This window comes from Barbatula barbatula (assembly GCF_947034865.1).
Source record: "Barbatula barbatula genome assembly, chromosome: 16".
Taxonomy (NCBI): Eukaryota; Metazoa; Chordata; class Actinopteri; order Cypriniformes; family Nemacheilidae; genus Barbatula; species Barbatula barbatula.
The window spans coordinates 18,170,308-18,191,272 of NC_136779.1; the positions used below are offsets into that span (position 1 = coordinate 18,170,308).

Consider the following 20,965-nt stretch of genomic DNA (forward strand, 5'->3'; position numbering starts at 1 on the left):
ATAAATTCATGTTAAATCAAACCCATGAGTCTGGTGTTGCCAATACCATGATATATCGAACAAAATGAAAATATATGTTTAATTCTTAAATGTCGTGGTGCCACATAAACCTATAAACAAGGCCCATCCCACATGCTTTATTAAATTCCAAATCCTCCACAACACCTTGCATTTCCCTCAGATGCATTTAAATATGAATAAGGTTAAATCCTTTTTGCAGCTCTATATAATTGATCATCTTCATAGAAATGCCCTATAATATAAATGATAAATGCAAAAAGATTGAATGAAAACAATCCCTAAAACGGTGCAACCTGTCCAAGCCAAAATAAATCCTCAGTAGAATGCCAGCTTAGCTCATCCCAAGTAGAAAATTAAACATTCTGAAAAAAAAAATTCTTTTGAAAAATTTTCTTTTAGTGCAAAACAAACCTTCCATGACCTTTCCATTATATGCACAAGAAAAAGCTTCACACATTTTTCTTGCATCTTGCATTTCCACGCTTCCATTCAAACACAGCATGCTCCATCACCATATTCCTCTAAAACAATGCTCAATGTTGCAAAATGTCCACGTTGTAATGAGGAACCAGAACAGACTGACATGTTTTAAGGCGGCCCTACATTTTGGCTGAAGGAGGGACTCGCTTTAACTTGAACATGCAGCAGTTATCTTGTTCACACAGGACCTCCCCAAACTTGGGCATATAAAAGCCAGGGTCAATCGTTGAGGCAGTAGGGAGTTTCTGTTAGGGTCTGGATTGGAGTTACACAGACCGGACCCTACGTGTATGATTGAGGACAAAAACAGGATTCCCCTTGCCTCAAAGAGTCTACATGTCTAATATTTAGACATGTTCAGCTTTGTGGATATCCGGTTAGGGCTGCTGCTCTCCGCAGCGGTTCTTGTGGTGAGAGGACAAGGAGAGGACGATAGTGAGTAGCCTATGCGATTTTTACTTTGCTTACTTTCTATTGAAAAGATGCTTTTCAGAGGAAACTGGAAAACGCATTTATGAATGGGTCTGCTGTTTTTAGCTTTTTGTGAAACTCCGTGACCTGCAATCAAAAACATTTCGGAAACGTATTGAGGATTTTCTCTCAGCATTTCATTTTACGCAGAATTCTATCTTTCTGCACGCGGATGTTTGCGATGTTGCTGAGCGCAGTTACGTGTTGAGCTTTGCGCGCATCTGGATGCGCTCAAGGAAAATACACGACATGGATGAGAGAAAGAGAGAGTGAGACAGAGAGGAGAGGGGAGAGAGAGAGAGAGAGAGAGAGAGAGAGAGAGAGAGAGAGAGAGAGAGAGAGAGAGAGAGAGAGAAGCAGGGAAGAAACTTAGTTATCATCTATATGCTCGTATATATCTTTTTAAATACAATAACTAGACCCAAGTGTTTACTTCTGGGTTACAAATCATATAAGTGCGTCTAATGCTCGTTTAAAATTCAGCCTCATATTTAAAGTTTTAACCAAGCAAGCAGCTGAACTGTAAAATATAAAATTGCTTTTTAAACTGGGACCATATCGGAAACTCTGTGCAGGGGAAATCTTTTTCGTGTCAATAACGCAGACATTAATAAACTTATTATGAGCTGGGCGTGACGGTATCTTACGCAAGATTTTGGCGCCACCATATGGTGGACTTTAATACTTCTAAGGTCTGAACACGAGCGAGGAGGAGGTGAAGGCCCGCGCTATTCTCCCAATTCATAATGGGAAGTTGTGGTATTACACAAGCCGATTAAAGTTCTAAGTAGGTAACTCTCTAAAAAGACACGATTGAAGGAAATGTCTTCATCTCCTCTGGGCAAAAGTAGCTAGGGAACATTCAGGTAAACTGGGACGCATTTCCAACCACCCCAACATCACAGTGACCACACAATTGACCTGAATTGATTTTTAGGCTTTCTACATACTTAATGACATGTGTAATGTTATTACGTTATTTTTTCTTAATACGTGTTTTTGTCTTTACAGTGCAAAACGGTCGCTGTTCGTTGGACGGCCAGTCTTACGACGACAAGGATGTATGGAAACCCGAGCCTTGCCAAATCTGCGTCTGCGACAGCGGAGCGATTATGTGCGACGAGGTGATCTGCGAGGATACATCAGACTGTGCCGATCCAGAAATTCCCGACGGAGAATGCTGCCCCATTTGCCCCGATGGTAAACTTATGGCTTTGCCCATTTCATACGTTTTTAACGCGCACCTTCACCAACAGTAGCTCTGTCGCCATCTAGCGTACAAAACGCATCTTGCAGGAAACGTCTTTCATTGGCCTGCTGCCACTCTCATGTTGGGACCTGAGGAGTGATCTTAAAATACATTTTTGGATTCGTTGCTGGAATATTTTGGGACTAAGGGATTACGGATGTTTTTGCTTTTTCAATTGCCAAATATAATTGCACTATTTAACATTGCTTAGAGCTTTCCTTAGTGAGCGATAACAAAATCATTTAATTTGTCTTCAAATTAAATGTTACATTCATTGAAATATACATATATATAATGTACATTTTTGTGACATAATTTATCATTTAAAACTGATTGTTTAAGCATTGTAATCAAGTATTGTTTGGTCATTCAATTTGAAGTATTTTAAAGTGTTTATTATTTGCTTTATGGCTGTAGTGTGTTTATCTCTATATTTCCTTGACATAATTCAAAGTGGCACATGTGTAAAATATAGATATGTATTGTTTTGTTCTATAGACGGTGTTGAGTTTCCAGAGATTGTACCTCCAGAGAAACCTGTGGTTAGTGTGGATTTATTAAAATATTTTATAGTTCACCTCACGCTTTATTTATTTTATATCAATAATTTATCCAGATTTTAATTAGATATAAATCAGCTTTATAACACTGCTATAACTTATTCACACCATTATATATATATATAAAGATGGATATGTGTGTATTTATATATATATCAATGCACAACATACACATGAAAACACTTTGTATAACGTATACCGCTATTTTATTTTATTTCAGAATCCTGGTGACGTTGGTCCAAAAGGCGACCAGGTGCGTACAATGTTCATTTATGAACCCAAACATACAAGTAGGTTATAATTATCATAATTCTAATGTGACCAAATATATTATAATTCAGTGAGTTAGAAAGCTACTTTTTTGTTGAGAAAAGTAAAAAATATGCAGTGAAAATTTAATATTGGAAGCAACTATGGCACGTTTTGGAGTTTTTAAGGTTTTGTTTCACCTATTGACCTCTGCTTACCCCACTGACCTTTGACCTCTGTAACCCCATGTGTAACATGAAACAAGCTATTTTTTTAACACATGTTAGCACATTTTTGCCACGTTGTAGGCAATTATACTGCATATTATATCAGATAATAATTTATTGATAACGTACTGGTCTATTTCTTTTTGAATTTGTATGTTATTAATCAACACTTATCAATTTCTATGAGTAACTGTAAATATTTTCAGAAAGAGCAATTTAATTTTCACTAGTACCTTTCAATATTTTCAAACATATTGCAGTCGTGTTGAACGTAGAGGTTACTAAAATGGGCTGCTTAGTTTGAGATGTCATTGGTCCTATGTCACTTAAATATCCCTGCTGTCTGCTTTGCAGGGTCCCCAAGGGCCTCCTGGCAGAGATGGCATTCCTGGAGAGAACGGACTCCCTGGACCTGCAGGTCCGCCTGGACCCCCTGGCCTTGGTGGCGGAGTAAGCAACTTAGTTTTGATCTCATAAATCTGGAATTGTAGTGTCAGTATCCTCAACAAAATCTCCCGATAATTCGTAACTATTTTACAAGGTAGCTAATTCGTACGTTTAAGATTAGAAGTGGGGGTAGGGGAGGGGCTTTCATATTGCTTTTGTTTGTACGACTCACAAATTGCAAGATTCCATAAAAAATTGCCACCTCGTAAAATAGTTATGAATTCCCATGAGATCGAGCTGGTATCCTTATGATTTGCTTTGGAAGAGTCTTGCTTTGTTTGCATCTATTCAGAAACATAAATCGTGCAGTGGTCTCCATGCTAGGCAATTTCAAAGTCAGTTTACAGTCATCTTATACCTTATTTCCCTGGGCACGGTGAAAATGACATATTCATTACAGTTTATAATGAGATCAAATAGAACCTGTGCATACAGTACGTAAGGTGAAAAGAGTCAATGGTCCACCAAAGTTCAGTACCAGCTAGTTGAACAGCTACCAGGATTCTCACTTTTCAGGCATCTAGGTTGAAAAGAATAAATGCAAAGCAGGCAAGAAAATGTCCCTTTTTAAATCAATTTATCCTTGTAGTTAAGGTATTTACTGATATGTGTTTGGATTGCAAGGGAGATGAGTATTCTTTAGTAATTCAAGCTATGTGAAATTGTGTTGGAGCATCATTGTCTTGATTTTAAATGTAATTCTTAATTTAGGCTTAATGGAAATAGTATTTGTTGTGCCTGTTTTTTAATTGCATTTGATCTCTCTTTCTTGTCCTTCTCTTCAGTCCTTCCTTTCCCAGATGGCTTATGGCAGTGAAAAATCCAGCGGACCACCTCAACCTGGAGCACCAGTAAGATACATTTGCTCTTTGTGATAGATTAAACAACACTCAGAGGAACAATTTACTCCGTAAATAATCCATTACTTAGTTAGCCTAGTTAGATACTTTTGAGAATGTTTGTCATTGGAACCCGTTGATTTCCATTACATAAGCACAAAACCACAGAACCATTTTTCAGAATATCTTATTTTATGTTCCACAGCACAAGTTTTTGAAGTCGTCAGGTTGATTAAATGATGACAGAAGTTTTATTTTGGGTGTACTGTTCCCTTAAATCGTCCATATTCTTTCAAAAGTTCATGCAACAGACAGAAACTACATCTATGTTTAGACAATGGTTGTTCGTTTGACATTGGTCTTTCAATTATACTGTTATGGATTAAAAAAAATATTAAACACTGTGTATATTTACAGTATTATACAGTATATACAGTATTATACAGGCCATTCCACTGTGTGGAAGTACAATCTGTTTATCGAATGTCTTGTTAATGCGTTGTGGACATTTTCTTCAATATTCAGTTTTTTTGTGAATTCAGATAAACTTTTGTGTAAAGTTCCAATTCAGTAATTTAGCATAGGCCGACATCTCATTTATTTTCACTGCATTTCATTACGTATAGTATGTTTCAGCATTTTATCGGACGTCTGCCATCCTGCTGTCTGATATTTAAATACTTTCTACACTTATTTAAATACGTTGCGATCCCCTTGTCTGCATTTGCACTGGTATTAAGACAAGCAAACACACATGGTATAGCATATATGTTAGCATATAAGCACAGCAGTATTACAATTCTTCATTTTTTATTGTACGTTCATTCGTTTTTTTTATTTTATTTCTCTGTTTAATTTTAATTTGTCTTGTAGGGTCCCCCTGGTGTCCGTGGCCCCCCTGGACCTTCAGGTTCACATGTAAGTCTGTTTGGTTTACATTAGCATTTAGTTTTAGTTTGTTAGATTTGAGCAATGATCAAACTCCCCATGACTGGCATATTATCCTGTAGTTCAAATCTGATTTATTACTATACTGCATTTCCCGTTTTTCTCAGGGCCCTCAAGGATTCCCTGGACCCCCAGGCGAGCCCGGCGAGACTGGTACTCCTGTGAGTATCTTCTGCTTCCTGTGACTTTCTATAAACACTCATTTGGGGGCATGTTCACTATTTTAATTTAATGGCTATTCACATATGAAAATAATCCTAAACATTATTACACAGTTAAGAAATATTGCATATGTACACCTCTCTCACACACAAGCAGCTTGTGAACACTGTTCATCTGCTGTTGTTTTCTGCAGGGCCCAATGGGTTCTCGTGGTCTTGCTGGTCCTCCTGGAAAGAATGGAGAGGATGTGAGTTTTTTTTTTAATAATAACTCTTCAATATATAATTCGTTGATATATAAGCGTCATGACAGCAATAAGAATGAATCAATTGATCAATTATTATTAAGACCTTTTTCAATATGATGAAATCAACATTAGGATGAATGAAAGTAATTTTCAGAGCTCATGTTCAAAAGGGTTTTTAACTAAATTCCAGGTTACCTTTTAAGTCCTCAGACGCGAAGTTCTTACATACATGTATATCTCCAGTGGAGTTTCAGAAGAAATAGATGGGTCGAATTCAATAATGCTGACTAGAGTCACTGCTGAACATTTGCAGTGTTTGAAAGCAAACACACAATAGATAAACAGTATGCTTTATAGTCATAAAAAACAATAACCATGCGTTAATGCATGCAGGTCTGTCAGCTGTTTGTATTCTTTTTACACCATTATTCACATTTCTTACATCTTTTCTTATCTTTATCAGGGTGAGCCTGGAAAACCTGGTCGTCCTGGTGAACGTGGAGGTGCTGGCCCTCAGGTAAGTTTTCCTCCTGTATCCCTTTTTGCACACACTTACACTAAGTATAAATCTAATAATAGAGAATACATCCAAACATGAGGATTGCTTATTGTTATAGACCTTATAAACTCAAATTATTCATTATAAACCTCAAACAATTGTGCAAGGATCTCAGTTATACTTATAATGATCTCTCATTTTTCAAAGGGTGCTCGTGGCTTCCCTGGAACCCCTGGACTCCCCGGCATTAAGGGACACAGAGTAAGTATGACTGCATTCAACATATATACATTTTATATTTGAATTCATTCATATTTAATAAGTGTTTTATATATATATATATATATTTTAATTTGATTTGAGTCACTATTTAAATAAAGTTACTACCCATTAAATGTATAGTTCACCTTAAAAAAAATCTGATATCATCCTCTTGTTATTTCAAACGTGTATGACTTTCTTTCTTCTGCAGAACATAAATGAAGATATTTTGAAGAGTGTTGGTAAACACCAACCGTTGGTACTCATTGACTTCTATTGTATTGACACAAAACCAATGAAAAGTCAATGGGTACCAATGGTTTTTGGTTACCAACATTCTTCAAAATGTCTTCTTTTGTGTTTTGCAGAAGAAAGAAAGTCATACAGGTTTGAAATGAAAAAAGGGTGAGCAACTGTTGACAGAATTGTCATTCTATATAACGTATGTGATGGCCTCTTTCAGGGTTTCTCTGGTCTAGATGGAGCCAAGGGAGATGCTGGCATTGCTGGACCTAAGGTAAATGTTCCTTCAATGTGTATTAGGTTAGGTGTAGGACTTCAGTATCGCTGCATTTTTTCAAATAATCATATGTTTTTGTACAATTTAGATCATGCAAATTCATTCGAATGATTCTCTCACACGTTGATTCTCTATTGATTGTGACTTCTATCTGTTTACAGGGAGAAGGTGGTGTCCCTGGTGAGAGTGGTACCCCTGGATCCATGGTGAGTGACCTATTGAGCATTTATTCAAGATATGTTTCAAAGTCCTTAAAAAGATTGTTCTTACTTTTTTCTCGTCTAATTCTTTCAGGGTCCTCGTGGTTTGCCCGGTGAGAGAGGTCGTCCTGGACCCCCTGGCCCTTCAGTAAGTGTCATAAATCTTTGTGCCCAGCATTTTTGTGGGCATTAAAACTAGAAACATATTCCTATAGGCACTTATAGTAGCCTTTACACTCCTTGTGAAGGAATATATTCTGGGCAAGGTCCTCTGAGATCAGGATTTTTCAACCATGGTGACAGACTTCAATTTTTACGGAATTTCTATTGTAATAAAGTTCGTTAAAGGGAAGGAAGGAGGCGGGAACCGGCGGACATTCAAACAATAAAACTTTAATTAAATAAACAATAAACACGGAAGTAACCGGCAGCCACCTCACGGTAGACTGCCGGCCATAAAACAGACACAAACTAAAAACATATTCGGGCCCGGTCCTCTCTCGTCAACAGTCCTGCCGATCGTCCTTTTAAGCTCCCAATCTTCTCCGTGATAAGATGCGGGACCAGTGCGCGCACAGCTGCTTGCACTTATCACTCACGCCAACGGCCCCGCGTCACGGCTCTCATCCCGCCTTCCTCACCACATCAATTTATTTTATTTATAACGGTATATAATGGTTAGGTAAGGATTATATAATGTAGCTAGTACTTTGTTAAGGTTATTATAAAGTGTCAGGCTATCTTATTTTTTCGTGTGGTTGCTGGATTGGATGGGGATTTGGGTGAGGTTTTTCTGGGGTTGAACAGGTTCAAAAGAATTGTAGATTTATACCAGGGCTTTATTTTTCAGTTGAGGGTTCACTTGATGGTTGAAGGCGTCAACTGATGTCATTCTAGTGCATAAAAATGATCAGGATGGTTGATTCTGAGGTTTTCTTTGTTTCCTGCAGGGAGCTCGTGGTAATGATGGCAATAATGGCGGTGCCGGACCTCCTGTAAGTCAAACTGTATTTACACTATACTTACATCTAAAAATACTTGAAACTTCTAGGACTTTTCTTTAATTAATACAATTAATTATTTACCTAGCACAATTATTTATTAGAGCAGGACCTTTTGACTTGTTAGTAATATTTGTGTTTTATTGAGTGTTTACCTAACTTACTGTTTTCTGATACTTTAGGGACCCACTGGCCCTGCTGGACCTCCTGGATTCCCTGGTGGTGCTGGTGCTAAGGTAGACCAGCCTCTAATATTATGTTCTGAACACTGACCGTAGGTATTAAATATGTCTTGGGTAATAAATCGACTTGTTTTGTTTGTGTTCACTAGGGAGAAACTGGCCCTTCTGGAGGCCGTGGTTCAGAGGGACCCCAAGGATCCCGTGGTGAGCCTGGTAACCCTGGACCATCCGGTTCTGCTGGACCTGCTGTAAGTACTTACATACTGTGATAAAGTTGGATATGAAAACATTTTTAGAATAGATGTTTAAAATTGTAAACCCAGAAAAGAAATAAGGGAAGGAGATTATCATGATTCATCATCATTTTCTTTTGCCTTAAAAACATGCAGTTTTTGAAAACCAAAAACATAAATATTATTTACGAATCAAAGTTATGTTAGCATCTCTTAAACCTTTAACTCTGTAAACATTAGGGTATAAAAGTAACATGGCTATCCTCTTTAACGCTTGATGCATTCTATTGTTTCAATACATAGGGAGCCCCCGGATCTGATGGTGTCGCCGGTGGCAAAGGTTCTCCTGTAAGTATTATCTTTCTCACAGATCTTTATATTTTTCCAATGAGTCTGTGTGTGGGGATGACAAAATGTTTATTCACATTTGCGCTCAATCTTATCTAGGGTGCTGCTGGTATTGCTGGAGCTCCTGGTTTCCCTGGTGGCCGTGGACCACCTGGACCTAATGGCCCCACGGGTGGTCCTGGACCTAAGGGTAACAATGTATGTATGCTACTCATTTTGTAATGCATGCATGACAAGTTTAGCAATAGTTCAGTGCTTCATTCTTTTTTAAATTAGGGCTTTATTGATTGAGATGGGTTAATTTGGGTTAATTGTTAAAAATTGTTGCCTATATTGCGATATCATGAACTATAGGTATCCGAGGTTGCTCTGATTATCCAATCATTAAAATGTAGTTAAATTAGAAAATGTGAAAAACAAACAATTATATGACGACTGTAAATCTTATGCTCCTATTTCAGGGCGATCCTGGTCCCCAAGGTGCTAGGGGAGAACCTGGTGTTAAGGGAGATCTTGTAAGTAGCAAATGTATTTAATTTGAAGCACTTCATACTTTACAGAATTTTGTTTATTATTATTTCTTAATATATACAGATAAACGATACTGTTATGTAATAGTCACTTTTCTTTTTCTTAGGGTCCAGTTGGAATAAATGGCCTTGCAGGACCTCCTGGTGAGGAGGGGAAGAGAGGAGCTCGTGGTGAGTCTGGTGGTGTTGGACCTGCTGGACCCCCTGGAGCCCGTGTAGGTTTAATTTACCCACTAGACTCTTTACAAAACATTGACAAACTATCTGCTATCTACTGGGTATCTGATGCATCTTTGTTTGTTTGTTACCTCTAAAAGGGTGCCCCTGGCAACCGTGGTCTTCCTGGTTCTGATGGAGCGCCTGGCCCTATGGCAAGTCACTGTCTATTTAATACTCAAAAATAAAGAATACAGCACCTATACTGTATATACAGAAAACAATTATGTTAAAGTTGAAGGCTAAAAATTGATTCAATTGAAGAACCGTGTAATCCTTTAAATTGTAGAACACTCAAATGATTCTTGTCTACTGTTCGTCTTCCTATAGAGCTGTCCATGGTCCTTTTGCCAATATCTCTACCTGAGATATTAACTATGACGATAATCGTTTTCTTTCCTCATTTTACATTATAGGGAGGTATTGGAGAACGTGGATCCAATGGACCAATGGGAGCTCAAGGAGCCACTGGAGAGTCCGGCCGCGCAGGAGAGCCAGGAATGCCTGGATCAAAGGTGAGATTTAGGCCTCGCTTTTTGATTTTTATATCATATCTATAGCATTAGAGTTAGTATTTTAAGTTTTTTCTTGTTTTCTCTAATACTTGTAGGGTATGACTGGTGCCCCTGGAAGCCCTGGACCTGATGGCAAAGCTGGACCTGCTGTATGCTACATATAATTTACTTATTTATTATATACGTTGGATATTATATAAGATTTGATAGATAGTCATCAATAGTTTCCAAACATCCAGAGATCTGATCTCATGTTCAGTGTTTTTGTTTCAATAGGGTGCCCATGGTCAAGATGGCCGTCCAGGACCCCCAGGACCTTCTGGATCTCGTGGTGCACCCGGTGTGATGGGATTCCCTGGTCCCAAGGGAGCTGATGTAAGTGACACTTCTAGGAACACATGTTTTACAAGTCTGATGTTCCAAGTTGTGTACATTTTAGTACATGCACTGATTTAAGTTGGTTGCTTTCTTATAGGGTGAATCTGGCAAAGCTGGCGAGAGAGGCGTTGCCGGACCTCCTGGACCTCTGGTGTGTACTACAGTTCTGAAGCTGATCTTCACTTTAAGCTTCTATGGAACAAAAATGATTTAATTCCAATACAATTTTTATAAATATAGTAAAATAGTAGTACATTTTGATCATGTTTCAGCTGTTTCATTTTATTTCAACCACTATGCATTTATATAGGGTGCTTCTGGCAAGGATGGTGATGTTGGTCTTCCAGGTCCTCCTGGGCCCGCTGTATGTATATTTAAACCTTTTAAAGGAGCTATGATAAATATCTGTTTCTTCCATGAATGTAGACCCGTTTCTGATCTTATTTGTTTCTGGTATGGCGTCTCATAGGGAGGTGCTGGAGATAAGGGAGAAGTTGGACCTGGTGGCTCTCCTGGGTTCCAGGTACATTTCTGCATAATCACATGTATTTGAATATCAGTGTTGTACATTTATTTGGTTTCCTTAGTTTATATATTTATTTATTATGTACAAGTAATACCTTCCATTTTTTTCTTTTACAGGGACTACCAGGTCCACAGGGTGCCACTGGTGAGCCTGGCAAACCCGGTGAACAGGTATGTTTAATCACAAGACTGGAATAAAAATGCAAGCTCAAGACAGGCAGTTACTTTTCCTGCCTTACCGGACAATAGTTCAACATTTACAATATGATATACTGTACAGTATGTTACTCCCTGGTAACAGGTTTGTTTGTTTGACAGGGTGTTCCTGGTGAGGTTGGTCCTTCTGGTCCATCTGGCCCAAGAGTAAGTATCTCCTGACTAATATAACCCCACAATAAATGCTATAACTTCAATGCTTAACATTTACAGAAAACATAAAATGTATTTTCAAAGTCTAAACATTATATGATATACATTAGTTTGGCACTAAGCACATCAATGGCTTAAAGTGTTCAAGGAGTCCTCTCCAGGGAACACAAAACTGATCACACGTACACAATATATGTATATTTAGTCAAAAGTCTTAAGTATTATGTAAATAATAAAATAAAAAAAATAAAAATCCTAAATGTCTTGCTTAGGGAGAGCGAGGTTTCCCTGGGGAGCGTGGTGGCAATGGCCCTGCTGGTCTTACTGGTCCTCGTGGAGCGACTGGTTCTCCTGGTAATGATGGTGCTAAGGTAAGATTACTAATTCAGCAGCATTTGAACCTAGGTTTATGATTTTAGAAGATTTATAAATGTACGGTTGTGTTTGTGTAGGGAGAGCCTGGTGTTGCTGGAGCTCCTGGTGGTGTTGGACCTGCAGGAATGCAGGGAATGGCTGGAGAGAGAGGTGCTAGTGGCATGCCTGGAACCAGAGGTGAAAGAGTGAGTATTTCCTGCTTTGAACGTCCCCCATCTCCACAATAGAAATCTCATGTTAGAGCTTTATTAATTGACGTTCTGGAATGCTTTATTCTGATTGGTTAATCCCTGCATCCTGAGATGGAATTTTTTATTCTGTAACCGATTTTCAGCATAGACTTTTTGGTGGAAGGTACACTTTAGTTCAGTCAATAGCCTTTTTACACTTTAAAGATTGCATTAGTGTTAATGTCAAGCAGGCATAGTGACTAAAAACGAAAACAATGCTGGCTTTAGCGTCCATGATGTCCTACTGTAAGCTCTGTTGAAAGCAATAGTTTTTTCTCTTCAGGGTGATGCTGGACCCAAAGGACTTGATGGTGGTCCTGGTAAGGATGGGTTGCGTGGTATGACTGGCCCTATTGGACCTCCTGGGCCCACTGGCGGTCCTGGTGAGAAGGTATAGAAAATGAATCAAAAATCTAAGATACAGAAACATAAATATAAGAGAATCTAAAGATGATATTTTGATTAAAACATTTCCCTTTTTTATGTTGCTCTACAATGTGCATTTATTTTTTGTATTACATTATGCATCCTTTACATAATGATTCATGTTATCACTACCTTTGCAAAGAGTTTGTGATCTTCTTGTGATTGTATTCTAGGGAGAGGCCGGTGCCGTTGGCCCTTCAGGATTGACCGGTTCTCGTGGTTCCCCTGTAAGTTTTCAGAATGCTTCTTAAAACCTTACTCAGCAAATCCACAAATAAAATCTCAAAGCCTTCAAACACAGATCAAAAATGCCAGGTGACGTTCTTCGGATGTAAGTGGTTGAGAGTGGATTTGGATAGTGTGATGTAGAGATGCACCGATACTAAATTTCTCCACCAATATCGATCTGCCATTACCGATAGTTTGTTGGTTTTATGAACTTGCATTAGCTAAATTCTGAAGTTAATATGAATATTTCTTAACTTTCTGAATGTTATTAATTCATATTATGACTCTCAATATTGAACATTAAACTGGTGTTCAATGTTGTTAAATGTTTCTTAACATTTTCTATAAACAGAGCACAATTTCATTGTATTTTCCTATCCTCTTTTGACTGACAGGACGCAACGGCCGATATTGTGAAAAATTGCTTTTACGGGCCGATACCGATTATCGTCCGGTATATCTGTGCATCTCTAGTATGATATGCATATACTGTAGACCAAAGTAATGGGTTGCTACTATCAGATAGTAGGATGTGCTGGTTGGTTGGTGTGGTGGACAACTGAACCTGTTCTAGAGAACCGATAATACAAAACAAAATGTGCTCAATAAAACATTTATCAGCAAAACGTTTACAGAAGAATGTACAGTTTATGCACTTTTCATCATTACCTAGTCACATTGCTATAGTTTTATGCTATATGTATATAGTTTAGAACATATTTTGAGCAATTTCATACAAATCACTGATATGAAGTTTTTGTCTTGGTTCATCTCAGGGTGAGCGTGGTGAGGTCGGTCCACCTGGACCTGCTGGTTTTGCCGGACCCCCTGTGAGTATCTCATGCCAGATAAACTCAACTAGTAAACTAAGCATTCCTTATCCAGTATGTCAGTTCTTACCTTAGGGTGCTTAAATTTACTGAGCTTAAATTTCTCTGTTCTCAATCAAGGGTTCTAACGGTCAGCCTGGTGCTAAAGGAGAGACTGGTGACTCAGGACCTAAAGGTGATGCTGGACCCTCCGGACCTCCTGGAAATGTTGGACCATCCGGCCCACAGGTGCTTCTTTTATCAAATATTTCAGTCTGTGGTATTATTACATGATAAGGATGATGTCATTTTCACTGAGACATTTGAAAACATGGCTGTTGAATGCGTTTTTCTGGTTTGATCAAGTTGATGAACGTCTTTTATTTATATCATTTGTTTTTTTCTATAACAGGGAGCTTCTGGTGCTACTGGACCTAAAGGTGCTCGTGGTGGCCCTGGAACTCCTGTAAGACTCAATAAAAAATGTATTAGAAGAAGGAATGATTAATATGTTAAAGGGTTGTAAAGTTACCAAAATATCAATTAATAATTTATTTATATGACAATTTTCCCAAAGCATGTAGTTTCAAGTCAGCTTTAGAGAAAGAAAGAAAGAAAGAAACATTTCCGTACAATGTTCAGGCTTAATATGTCAATTTGTCTGAGCCTGCTTTTATACTTACCAATGTTACAGTGTTTCTTTATAAAGACCTATTTCGAAAAATGTAATTTAACAGAAGTTTGTTGTAAGATTGTCTGAAGTTTCTTCGTTTTTTATAGGGTGCTACTGGTTTCCCTGGTGCCGCTGGTAGAGTTGGACCTCCAGGTACATCTGTAAGTAATTCAGTTCAGTTTATATTACACCTTATTATATTACACCTTAGTTCAATTACATCAGAAGTAACTGTAATTTAATTACAGGAAAAATAAGAGTAGTCCCTTACTTTACCGTTTCAAGGGAAAAGTAATACAATTACAGTAACAAATTACTTAGTAACTAGTGACACCCAAAACTGAGTGCACATAGCTTTTTCTCACGCAACCTAAACCTATATCACAGGGTGCTTCTGGTCCCCCTGGCCCAACTGGTCCTGCCGGAAAAGAAGGACAGAGAGGAAATCGTGGTGAGAAGGGACCTGCCGGTCGCCCTGGTGAGGCTGGTGCTGGTGGACCCCCAGGACCTTCTGGAGAGAGGGGTAGCACTGGATCTGATGGGCCTCCTGTAAGTCTTTATGCTACAAATATAAATCCATCGGCATAGCCACACAACAAACTAAAAGTAACAACATCACTCAATAGTTAGACTTCATGTACAGTATACTTTTAGATTTAGAAATGTCACTACCGCCTTCACCCGACAACTTTTCATAATTAAAAAAAATATAGACACTTACTCTTTACTGAGATATCTGTTGCAAGAAACCGTATAAATCAAATTTAAAAGTAACCTTCAGTTTGTTTTGTTGTCTGGTTTTTAGGGTCCCGCTGGGTCTCCTGGACCACCTGGTGTTATTGGAAGCCGTGGTATTGTTGGTCTTCCTGGACAGAGGGGAGAGAGAGGTTTCTCTGGTCTCCCAGGACCCGGTGTAAGTTTTCCTTTTGTTTTTAAGCACTCGTATCTGTACTAGATACTTTCAAGCCGGCACAAAGGCACATACCAAACCATTGGGTTGTAAATAAACCACAATTTTTAAGAGTGTACACATGAAGTAAAGTGGTGTCCGAAACCTACTGGACATTATCGAGTGCACTTATTTATTCATAGTGTACTCGTATATAAAGTATATAAGAAATGTACCCTCAACCGTAGCTATATCTACATAGATCACAAATCCAACCACTCCAGGCACATTGACGCATCTGCCCTTTTGGAACAGTCCACACTTTATTTGCTGTAATTACTCACACTCCTCATTGAGTTTGCTCACTTGTTTCCTTCACTCCGTAAAGTTGACTATGTCAAATAATGTCTGTAAATGTGATAGTCAATATGGGTCGATTTAGGACACAGCCTTAAACTGATTTATTTTTGGTGAGAAAGGCTGTCCATTTATGTTTCATTTGAAATTGTATTATACTATAAAAGATCAATAGTTTGTACTGTTACTGTTTCATGTTAACCTTAATAAGAACAATACCATCACAATAATTGACACATTCATTTACCTCTCACCTCAGGGAGAGCCTGGTAAGCAGGGACCCTCCGGACCTCTTGGTGAACGTGGACCTCCTGGACCTGCGGGTCCCCCTGGACTGAGTGGAGCTACTGGTGAGGCTGGACGTGAGGTGAGAAATTACTCACTTTCAAGGTTTTTTTATTAAATAATGTTGTTACTTCAAAGAACATAGGGAAAATGTGAAATAGTTTAAATATTCTTACCTCGACAACCATCTTTCTTTTTAGGGTAACACCGGACATGATGGTGCCCCTGGTCGTGATGGTCCACCTGGAAGCAAGGTGAGCATAAATAAATATATGATTTAAAAAAAATCTAAAATTAGAATAAATATTGAATGTTTGTTTGCTTATTCATTTGACACCAGTGTTAAAAGCATATTGATGTACAATTAGCTAGTTATTATTGCAAAATACCAGCATTACCTGTCAGGCATCCCTTTAAATGTTTTGCGCATGCTAAATATTCTAAACCTTCTGTTTCACCCATGTAGGGAGACCGTGGTGAGAGTGGAAATGCTGGTTCTCCTGGCCCACCTGGTGCCCCTGGTGCCCCTGGCCCCATGGGTCCATCTGGCAAAACTGGTGATCGTGGAGAGGCTGTAAGTTTTTTCTGTCTTTTTTACTTTTCTCTTCTCTAAAATGCATCCATCAAAAGTTTACCTAACAAAAGCTGAGGTATAATACATTAGATGTCGACAATATATTTTTTGGCTAGCTGATTTAGCTTCTATCCAAAGAACTCATATCAAAAACATGACAATGAATATGAAATTAAATAACTTAGTTCCCCTTTAAACAAACTAAGACCTTGGTAGAAACTAGTGTTTAAACAAATTGAATACTAGTAAACCTAATTCTCAGTCTAGTAAGGCAGTGCTCTATACTAAAAATTATGAACATATTGTGACTGCTAGCTGGCCCAATGGAGACCCTAAGTGTTGTCCTCTATTCTTTTCAGGGTCCTGCCGGTTCTGTTGGCCCTGCTGGCTCCGCTGGTGTCCGTGGACCTTCGGTAAGCGTTTTTAAAAATAATGTTTTATCATGCTTTAACTTGTAGTTTGTAGTCAATTAACGGTTCATACTTCTCTCTGTTTGTAGGGCCCAGCTGGTGGACGTGGAGATAAGGGTGAGGCGGGTGAGGCCGGAGAAAGAGGCCACAAGGGACATCGTGGTTTCAGTGGCATGGCTGGAGTTCCTGGACCTCCTGTAAGCAACAGCATTATGACACATATGAATTACCTACACACAGCTATCCACATAATATCGAAACAAAACCATGCAAACACCTTTTTCGTGAAATTTCTTCATTCTGAGAAATTCTGAGTCATTTGAAATGTTTTAGGGATCTTCTGGTGAACAAGGACCTGCTGGAACCAATGGCCCCGCTGGACCCCGTGTAAGCAACACAACATACAATGATACATATACATACATAGATATAAAATAAGCAATGAATACAAAGCACAGTATACTCTGTTGTAGAGATAAGAAGCATTCTCGTGCATGCATTTCAGTATAAACGCTGTTGTTATAGGGCTCTGCTGGTTCCAATGGACACCCTGGTAAGGATGGCATGAATGGTATCCCTGGACCAATTGGACCCCCTGGACCCCGTGGTCGCAATGGAGAAATGGGACCTGCTGTAAGTTTTTTGTTTCCCAAAAAAATACGAACAATGTAGGTAAAGTGACCCTTTTTTCAGTTGTCTGTATTTTAGGTGAGATTCCAGCAGATATAAAGAGTATTTAAAAGGGAAGATGTACACTTACTCATATGGCACAATCTCGCTTACACAGGGTGCACCTGGTCTTCCTGGACCTCCAGGCCCCCCTGGACCTGCTGGCATTGGTGAGCCTTTCATGCCCATGCCCCAGCCTGAGAAGGCCCATGATCCTCTGCGCGGAGGCTACAGGGCTGATGATGCTAACGTTCACGATCGTGACGCCGAGGTGGACGTCACCCTTAAATCTCTGAGCCAGAAGGTTGAGAACATCCGTAGCCCTGAAGGTACACAGGCCAGCCCTGCCCGCACGTGTCGTGACCTCAGGATGTGCCATTCTGACTGGAAGAGCGGTAAGCAACCTTGTTCCAACTCCAATATTCTGCTGTAAAAACAGATCCAAATCAGATGTACTTATCACCGTTTGCCTGTTCCTTTAAGGTTTCTACTGGGTGGACCCCAACCAGGGCTCTCCTCTGGATGCCATCAAGGTTTTCTGCAACATGGAGACTGGAGAGACCTGCATCCACCCATCTCAGGCCACCATCCCTAAGAAGAACTGGTACACTAGCAAGAACATGAGAGAGAAGAAGCACGTCTGGTTTGGAGAGTCCATGCCAAGCGGCTTCCAGGTACAAGAAGCTAACTTTTGCATTATAAAAGCTCAAGAAATTAGCTATTGTCCACCGCTAAATTATTTATACAATATGTGCAATCATTTGCAAGGTTATGTGCCCACATATGTGATTTGATCGTAACTATGAAGATGCTTAATCACAAACACCGGATCTGTATGTTCGGTGCTTTCAACAGTGCTGTGGGTCTCGAAACAAAGAAAACATACATACACACACATACATACAGAACATATGGAATAGAATACATGGAATTTTTGCTAGTTTTACTGTCCTCCTAAGAAAGATTGTAATTTACTTAAACGGTAACAGTTATCATATTGAAATTCAAGACCACATAAAAAATCTGTTGAAATGTTTAGGTAAAATTGGATCCAATTTAAGACATTTCCTTTTTTTCCCCTAAAATGTACTAACCCCATGCCATTCAAGGTGTAAATGACTTTCTTTCCTTACCTGAACACAAAAAAACATTATTAAAAAAATTCTTTAAGTTTCAAAAACTATATACATTCATCATAAAAGTAACTAAATTAAAAGTGGGTTTAGCAATACATTTTGTATGTATATGAAAATTTATAAAAATAAAATAGCATTCGTACACACCTTCAGTACAGAGTATAGCTCAGATGAGAATTACTGTTTTAGACAAACTTTTCCTTTAAGATTTTGGAAAGTTCAAACAAAGAAATAGAAATAAACGTATTTTATTTACTCTAAAAATTATTATTTAGGATTCTACACGATTCACTTTGTGACATTTTTAGATTTCTTTGATTTGAAACATTCTCAAATCATTCTGGGATAACATTACCACCATTGCACGGAATGCATAACAAACATTATCACCAGTGGTCCAAAGATGTCATTATGATTGTCGCTATCCAAGTAACCGTTTCATGGTTTCATGTCCTTTACAGTTCCAGTACGGCAGTGAGGGCTCAGATCCAGAAGACGTGAACATCCAACTGACCTTCATGCGCCTGATGTCCAACAAGGCATCTCAGGACATCACCTACCACTGCAAGAACAGCATCGCCTACATGGATGAGGCCTCAGGCAACCTGAAGAAGGCTCTGCTCCTACAGGGCTCCAACGATATCGAGATCAGAGCGGAGGGCAACAGCCGTTTTACATACAGAGTCAGCGAGGATGGTTGCACGGTGAGCACCCCTCTTTTCTTCTAAGCTTTCTATATCTAATGACGTTTATCTGCATCCTACTGATGTCTTTATTTCATACGCATGATTTTATTAACTCCTTCATCTTTGCTTCCCTCTGTTTTGTATATAAATGTGAACTTTGTTCTTGTATTTATTCCACAGTCACACACTGGCACATGGGGCAAGACAGTCATTAACTACAAGACAACGAAAACATCTCGTCTGCCGATCATTGATATCGCTCCTATGGACATTGGTGCTCCTGATCAGGAATTCGGTGCAGAAGTTGGCCCAGTCTGCTTCTTGTAAAAAAAATCTGGACATGACTTTGTTGTTTTTTGCTAGCAGTCATCTTCAAATCTTTTCCTCCTCATAAAAAAAAGAACTCTTATTTCGGCTGCAATCGGTCCATGTGCTTAAACCTGAATACCCGTGGACGGTGCTTGTTGTGATCACGTTCCTAACATAATGTTTTAGACAAAATTGAGGACCACTACATCGGCCAGCATCAACATCAAGGACACTTAGCGAGCATCCTTTGACTCAGCTGACAACAAGAAAATAATATATACTTGTTAAACACCCCCCCCCCTCCACCCTGGATCACCTCAGAAAATACTGGTGAATTTTAAGCCATTTTTGACCACTGCGAAAGGACAATGAGAAACAAGTAAATGCTAATGTACCATTCTCTGGTGTTGAATAAATATGACAAACAACTGCCCAGTGTCTTGTTCCTTCTAAACCAAAGAGAGAAAAACAAAACATCAGGCAGGGAACAAAATTTTGGAAAAATGGTACAACATCATCTTGCTATAATGGCTACCTCAGGACAAAAGAAAACCATGTGGGGGATGTGAGGGCAGTTTTTATTCTAGGATCACTCAGTAAAAAAACGAGTAAAAGTTATGAAAAGGTGCTACTTCCTCTATATAGGTCCTGGGTGCGGCATGTTTGAGAGAGAAACAAACTCTTTTGGACTGTCACTTGCAGGGCCTTTTTGGTGCTAAATGTCAACAGAATGTCTTACTGTCAATGTGATGCATTTGCTCATATCAAAGTGTCAGAAGAGAGAGAAAGAGAGAAAATAGCTGGATTGGTTCCTGTAGATTTGCACATAATCTGATGGGTTAAGTGAGTGGACTGATTGCCAGTTCGTTTCATTTCTAAGACCCCCGCTTTCTTTACAATTCTGAAGTTTCATTTCCCTGTACATGCCACTTCCCCCTTATTTCAATTGAATTTTTCTTTCAAAATGAAATGCACATCGTTCTGTTTGTTTGTTTTTTGTTTGATTTGTTTTTAGTGAAAGGTTTCTTGCAAACATGAAATGAGGCAGCAAAAAAGAAAATCCTCAGAAGAAATAGACCCTCAAATGGTTCCAGTAAAGGATCTGTACTTATTTTGTACATGTATAGTATTTCGAGATGTTTTTAATTATTTTGGATGTTGAAATAAAGCATGTTTATGTGGTCACCTGGATATGTTATCTTCTTGCGATGGCCTCGATGCCTTTCTCTAAC

The 20,965-nt window shown here is 38.8% G+C and overlaps 1 protein-coding gene across 1 annotated transcript; it reads left to right on the top strand.

Annotated features, from left to right (window-relative positions):
• Positions 1-737: 737 nt before the first annotated feature.
• Positions 738-20,922, top strand: col1a1b (collagen, type I, alpha 1b). The gene is made up of 51 exons (XM_079476308.1): positions 738-936; positions 1,984-2,172; positions 2,720-2,763; positions 3,002-3,034; positions 3,612-3,707; positions 4,490-4,555; positions 5,417-5,461; positions 5,599-5,652; positions 5,847-5,900; positions 6,364-6,417; positions 6,607-6,660; positions 7,124-7,177; positions 7,342-7,386; positions 7,475-7,528; positions 8,331-8,375; positions 8,564-8,617; positions 8,713-8,811; positions 9,100-9,144; positions 9,244-9,342; positions 9,606-9,659; positions 9,782-9,889; positions 9,992-10,045; positions 10,307-10,405; positions 10,501-10,554; positions 10,682-10,780; positions 10,881-10,934; positions 11,094-11,147; positions 11,253-11,306; positions 11,426-11,479; positions 11,627-11,671; positions 11,950-12,048; positions 12,130-12,237; positions 12,566-12,673; positions 12,882-12,935; positions 13,713-13,766; positions 13,887-13,994; positions 14,158-14,211; positions 14,526-14,579; positions 14,806-14,967; positions 15,224-15,331; positions 15,924-16,031; positions 16,150-16,203; positions 16,416-16,523; positions 16,883-16,936; positions 17,023-17,130; positions 17,267-17,320; positions 17,459-17,566; positions 17,721-17,997; positions 18,086-18,276; positions 19,200-19,442; positions 19,605-20,922. The coding sequence occupies exons 1-51, from the start codon at positions 855-857 to the stop codon at positions 19,749-19,751; spliced, it is 4,356 nt and encodes a 1,451-aa protein (XP_079332434.1). The 5' UTR covers positions 738-854; the 3' UTR covers positions 19,752-20,922.
• The last annotated feature ends 43 nt before the right edge of the window (positions 20,923-20,965 follow it).

What these genes read in the sequence shown, in the direction of transcription:
- col1a1b (XM_079476308.1), top strand. Translation starts at nt 855, where the DNA reads ATGTTCAGCTTTGTGGATATCCGGTTAGGGCTGCTGCTCTCCGCAGCG. An exon ending in ATGGCGGTGCCGGACCTCCT is followed by an intron (nt 8,376 to 8,563) that starts GTAAGTCAAACT and finishes CTGATACTTTAG; the next exon opens with GGACCCACTGGCCCTGCTGG. An exon ending in TTGGACCATCCGGCCCACAG is followed by an intron (nt 13,995 to 14,157) that starts GTGCTTCTTTTA and finishes TTTCTATAACAG; the next exon opens with GGAGCTTCTGGTGCTACTGG.